Source organism: Lycium ferocissimum, unplaced genomic scaffold (genome assembly GCF_029784015.1).
Source record: "Lycium ferocissimum isolate CSIRO_LF1 unplaced genomic scaffold, AGI_CSIRO_Lferr_CH_V1 ctg22533, whole genome shotgun sequence".
Classification (NCBI taxonomy): Eukaryota; Viridiplantae; Streptophyta; class Magnoliopsida; order Solanales; family Solanaceae; genus Lycium; species Lycium ferocissimum.
Genome location: NW_026720400.1, coordinates 1,301 through 7,500, shown reverse-complemented (window position 1 = coordinate 7,500; position 6,200 = coordinate 1,301). Strand labels below are relative to the sequence as shown.

Below are 6,200 nucleotides of genomic sequence, written 5' to 3'. Positions count from 1 at the left end.
TGCTGCCAGAAGCTTAGCTTGAATCACCTTCACCTTCTCTAAGGACTCTCTCAGAAGATCCCTACTCCAAGGTCTCACCTCAAATGCATCAAACTACCAAATAGGAGACCTACACCTCCTCCCATAAAACGCCTCAAACAGAGCCATGTCAATGCTCGAATGGTAGCTATTATTATATGTAAACTCTGCCAAAGGTAAAAACTGATCCCAATGACTACCAAAGTCTATCACACAAGCCCGAAGCATATCTTCAAGAACCTGAATAGTCCACTTAGACTGCCCGTCAGTCTGAGGGTGGAAAGTTGTACTAAGGTCCAACCTAGTACCCAATTCCTTATGCAAATGCTCCTAAAATCGAGATGTGAAATTTGTGCGCCTATCGGACACAATGGAGATAGGAACCTTTGAGCCTCACCACCTCACGAATGTAGATCTTAGCTAATTTCTCCGTGTCATAAGTTATTCGCACCGGAATAAAGTGCGCAGACTTAGTCAACTTGTCAACAATAACCCAGATAGAATCAAACTTCCCTAACGCCTTTGGAAGACTAACCACGAAATCCATTTCTATTCTTTCCCATTTTCACTCAGGAATGGACATCCTCTAAAATGTACCCCCAGGTTTCTGATGCTCATACTTCACCTATTGGCAGTTCAAATACTGAGCAACAAACTCCACTATATCTCTCTTCATCCTAGTCCACCAGTAGTGTTGTCTCAGATCACGGTACATCTTAGTAGCACTAGGATTTAATGGGAATACTTTAAAATCGCGAGTCTGTTCTCATTTTCAATAGTCTTAATCAAATCACCCACACTGTCACGACCCAAACCGATGAATCGTGGCGAGTGTCTCACCTCTAGCGACCAAACACCTCTAAACACGTATCTGAACCATACTGAACATCAAGGGTCCATAAATGGCATAAACTTATCTCATGAAAGGGAAACATCAAAACTCAATACAATCTGTATATACACATACATACTAAAAAATAGTGCAAGCCAGCTAGGCCGCTACATATACTGTACACAAAAGAATGGGAGCCGACAAGGCTACATCATATCCGACTAATACATACAACCGTCTACGTGCCTCACCGGAATGAAAAAGCCGTAGAAAGGATGGGACAGGCCCCGTCATACCCATATGCGTGTACATCCAAAAGGCTAGCATACCAAAATAAAGGCTGAATTTCGGATCGGTGGAGCGCACGACCACCGCCGGATGTAAGTCATACTAAGCTGGACCACCTGGCGATCTACCTGAACCTGCGGGCATGAACGCAGCTCCCCGACAACGGGGAGTCAGTACGGCTAATGTACTGAGTATGAAAGGCATAAGAACAATCATGTACATGTAAGAAGCATGAATAGAATCTGAACTCATAAGCTGAAGTAACTGTCTGCATAAATTTGTATGAACTAGTATCTGCATAAACCTGTATAACAGACTATGCCTACGTGGGCGCACAATATGCATGCTCTCAATGATAATCATGCTCATATACATAAATATAGGTCATAGTGCTGAGAAACGTTCAACCCGATCCATATATCATATAATAGTAATGCCGAGGAACGTACGGCCCAATCCATATATCATATAATAATATTGTCGAGGAACGTACGGCCCGATCCATATATCATATAATAATATTGCATATATAATGCCTTCTGGTCACAGGTTAATGTGCATATGAATATGGATGCAATGCATAAATAAAGTGAATACATAGAACTCTTGGAGTGACATGAGGTCGTACTATCTCCAATGAACATTCTTTGAGCTAACATCATCAATATAAGAAATATCAAGACCCATGAACAGAAGGAACAATCATAGACGGGGCATAAGAACATCAAACACTGAAATACTCGTAGTGCTTCTAAGAGTGGAGTAATATGGAAGCTCGCTTACTCGTTTGTTGGTTCATATCGTAAGATCATGCCAAAAGAAGGAAAGGATAGCTTTACATACCTTGAAGCATACCTAATCGTCCAACCTCTACTTCTCGAACTTGCAAGTCTACAATTAAGATAACATAGGCCTTAATTAGACTATTTACCTCACTTACTAAGCATCCTCAAATACACATAGAGCTTAACGAATTATAGACACTAATTTCCCTTGTAGGCTTACAACTCTTCAACTTCTCATTCGATCCAACACCAACTACAATACCCACAACAGCAATGACAACACATATATATCATAATATACTCAAATCAATTTCCAATCATCGCTTAAAATAGCCCCGAGTCACTATAATACCCTTCATCAACTTACCACTTCCATAAGTATCCTTTTTCTACTTAAAATCACTAAAACTCTTGATAACAAACTCAAGTACAAGGGTAGAAATCATTTACATACCTTGAGGGGTCTAAGATTCCAAAGATCACTTCAACTCCAACTTCCTAAACTTCACAACCTTAAAGAAACCCTAGAATCAACCTTCTTCTTTACAAGCTTGGGTTTACGGGGGTTCGGATCTTGCCAAATCTTCACTAATATGATAGGAAATATTGGGAGAGAAAATATTAGGGTTTTCTCTTACTTGGAATGGAGGAAAATGAGAAATAAGGCGTAAACCACATATTAATACTCGAAATTAAAAAGGCTGCAGCGGTGCGGGTCGACGACCCGTCGACGTGTCGACGGTCCGTCGACTTGCGCCTGCAGATGCAAGGCTGCTGAACCCTGTCGACGCCACACATCGACGGTCCGTCGACCATGTCGACGACCCATCGACAATGACTGGTGTCTGCAGATTTCCTCAGGTTCAGATCAGATCGCGTCGATTCGATTCGTTCAACTTCTAATCCTGTAAATTACCAGAAATACCTGCTGGTACCCTTGTACACGGGGCAAGACACTTTATACTTCCAAACTCGAGCTCGGGTCTCTATTCCAAAGGCATACCCGACTAGTAAACCATAGGTTCTTCTACGACAAAAACGAGAGGTGTAACACACACATGGCATGCAAACTCTCCTCTTAATCCGTAACACCCCCTCTTCGTCAATCACGGCCTCCTTGGCCTCACCACGCAACACCTTGTCATGAATTTTACACAGCTTAGCATCCTTAAACTGCTTAGCCTTAATCTGCTCCAGAAATGATGACCGAGCCTCAACACAAGCCAATACCCTGCCCGCGTTAGAAATATCCAGCCTCATAAAACTGTTAGCCAGAGTGTGAACCTCTCTAGCTAGCGAACACTCCAAAGAGATCAAACGAGCTAGACTTCCCATACTAGCCGACTTCCTGCTCAATGCATCAGCTACCACATTTGCTTTACCAGAATGATACAGAATGGTGATGTCATAATATTTCAGCAGTTCCATCAATCTCCGCTGCCTAGAGTTCAGATCCCTCTGAGTGAACACATGTCGCAAACTGCACTGATCAGTGTACACGTCACAATGGACACCATACAAATAGTGCCTCCAAATTTTTAGCGCGAACACCACTGCTGCCAGTTTTACGTCATGAGTAGGATAGTTCTTCTCATACACTTTCAACTGCCGAGAAGCATAAGCAATCACCTTCTTTTCCTGCATCAAAACAGCACCCAAACTAGAACGTGAAGCATCACAATAAACAACAAAATTCTTTCCCTCCACGGGCAATACTAGAATAGGCGCTGTAGTTAATAATATCTTGAGCTTTTGAAAGCTCTCTTCACATTCATCGGACCACTGAACGGTACCTCTTTCTGAGTTAAACAGGTCAAATGAAAAGCAATAAAGGCGAACCTCTTCATAAACCGATGATAATAGCTAGGTAGACCCACGAAATTACGAATTTCGATCACTGATGTGGGCTTAGCCCACTCTCTGACTGTCAAAAGTTTCTGCGGATCCACCATAATACCTTCCTTCGAAAGTACATGCTTCAAGAAAGACACAGAAGACAACCAGATTCACACTTGGATAATTTAGCATACAACCTCTTCTCCTGCAATACCCCAAAAGCAACCCTCAAATGTTTCTCATGCTCCTCCTTACTTCTAGAATACACCAGGATATCATCAATGAACACTATTATGAAAAAGTCTAAAAAGGGCTTAAACACACTGTTCATCAAATCCATGAACACAGCTGGGGCATTCATAAGCCCAAAAGACATAATCAAGAACTCATAGTGTCTATACCTGGTCCTGAAAGTTGCCTTAGGAACATCTTTTGCCTGAATCTTCAACTAGTGATACCCTGTGCAACGACCCGTTTTGTCATTACCGTGATTATTCCATTTTTTCCCTCGTTGACCCGTTCCTGAGTCTCGTTAGAACTATTTTGACCTGAGAAGATAGTTGTCATGGCTTCTTAGGCATCGTGGTGAGCTTTAGAATATTTTCTAGAAAAATTGGGGTTTCAACCAAAAATGAGTTGACTCAAAGTTGACTTTTGAGTAAACGGACCTTTTTCAAAAATTCATCAATTTCGAGAGGTTCGGATGGTTGTTTAGAAACCACTCGAGTGAATTTTGGGACCTGGGTTGGAAAGTTAGTTTTGAGGTATCGGGGATGACTCGGTCAACGAGACCTCCGATGGGAATTCTAAGGCTGTGAGGGCATTCGTAGCCTGTTTTTATGGATATCTGCATATTTGGTTTGTGTCCGAGAGGTTTCGAGATGGTTCTGAGGGTCAAGCTCAAGTTTGGAAGACACCAGAAAAATCTGGTGTAACCGTGCGCGCACGACGCGCGCGTGAAAGCACGGCCGAACCGCAGGAGCACTGGCCGAACCGCTGGAGCGCTGGCCGAACTGACGGGCAGTTTTCTGATTTTAAAAACTTTCTAAAACCCTTAGACATTTCCCATAACTTCTAAACTTGTTTAAGCACTCTTAGAGGTGACTTGAAGGTCTAGAGAGCCATTTTCTTCCTAGGTTAAGTGTCCTAACTGTCACGACCTGACTAGGGGGCCATGACGGGTACCCGGAGCTGACTACCGAGCACCTCACATTAGGCTAATCATCATACTCAACCTGAACATATATAGTCTCCAAAGCAACACAAGTCTATATACATAAGCCCTCACGGCTGCAAAAATGATATACAAGAGTACAATGTGCTTATTTTGGGACATCAGCTACCCACACGTACGTATTTACGAGCCTCTACTAGAGTACTAGACATAAGGACGGGACAAGACCCCGTTGTGCCCAAATATATACACAAAAGAATATGATCATAAGTAGCACCTCCGAATTAGTGGAGTGCTCCTGTGAATCCACTGATAAGCTCCTATGGATTTGCACCGTCTCCCTGTCTACCTGTGGGCATGAACACAGCGTCCAAAATGAAAGGATGTTAGTACCATAAATGTACTGAGTATGTAAGGCATGAATACTACTAACACAGTAAAGGAATCATGAAATATGAGGTAAAGGTATAACCTGCTTAACCCTTTAAAGAAAACACATATTATGCATATCACAAATACCATCATCGTTAACCCGCGTCCGGGTAACCATCGCACGCCGCCCACTAGTGGTGTCATGTCCGGCCATCTAGGCACGGTGTTACCTCAAGCCTCCCGCCTTCTCGGTGTCATGCCCGCCCATCTAGGCACGGTGTAATCGCATCATCATATACTTATCATAAAGCATGTGTTAGAACTCAAGATGATCTATAACTATATCGGGGTAACATAAGGTCGAATAACCCCCCCCCCGATTCCATTACGGAAGTAATTATAATCATCATACTCGCAAGGAACTAGCCTCATAAGGTGGGTTTAGCAACAATGAATAACATCAAAGAACCGTATAAGGATCATTAGTTCTATGGAAATACCATATCATAAGATTTCAGATCTCTAGGCTTAGACTCGTCACTATCGTTATCATACTCATGACATATCTCTTATTTTTATCTCATAGGAAGCTCTTTATAAACATCAACTCATATTTTTCGGAATGTAAGAAGGTCATGGAATAATAAAGGAAGTCATGCCATAGAAAATAAGGGACTAGCCTTACATACCTTTACGTTTCGCTAACTTTATCACTTGAACGCTTCCCTCCAATATTCACGTTTCTACATTCAAGAGAGTTCGTACTAAAATTAGATAATCGAAGACATACTTAGGCTTAAGCTAAAGCTAACGAAATTTGGGTAACATCTTGTCACACCCCAATCTTCATCAGGGCGTGATGGGCACCCGACTCTCCTCAGAGTCGAGCGAACCC

General features: G+C 42.4%; 1 protein-coding gene across 1 annotated transcript in view; it reads right to left on the bottom strand.

Moving 5' to 3' along the window:
• The window catches only part of LOC132043280 (uncharacterized), a gene marked incomplete at its 3' end in the record, with an annotated part of 5,229 nt that extends 903 nt beyond the window's left edge, over positions 1-4,326 (bottom strand). The window contains exons 1-5 of the mRNA XM_059433784.1: positions 4,246-4,326; positions 3,717-3,899; positions 3,154-3,528; positions 2,995-3,111; positions 1-78 (exon numbers count right to left, since the gene is read on the bottom strand). The exon at positions 1-78 is cut by the window's left edge and continues 79 nt beyond it. Coding sequence (XP_059289767.1) covers positions 1-78; positions 2,995-3,111; positions 3,154-3,528; positions 3,717-3,899; positions 4,246-4,326 — 834 coding nt within the window. The remainder of the gene's footprint in view (positions 79-2,994; positions 3,112-3,153; positions 3,529-3,716; positions 3,900-4,245) is intronic.
• Between the last annotated feature and the right edge of the window lie 1,874 nt (positions 4,327-6,200).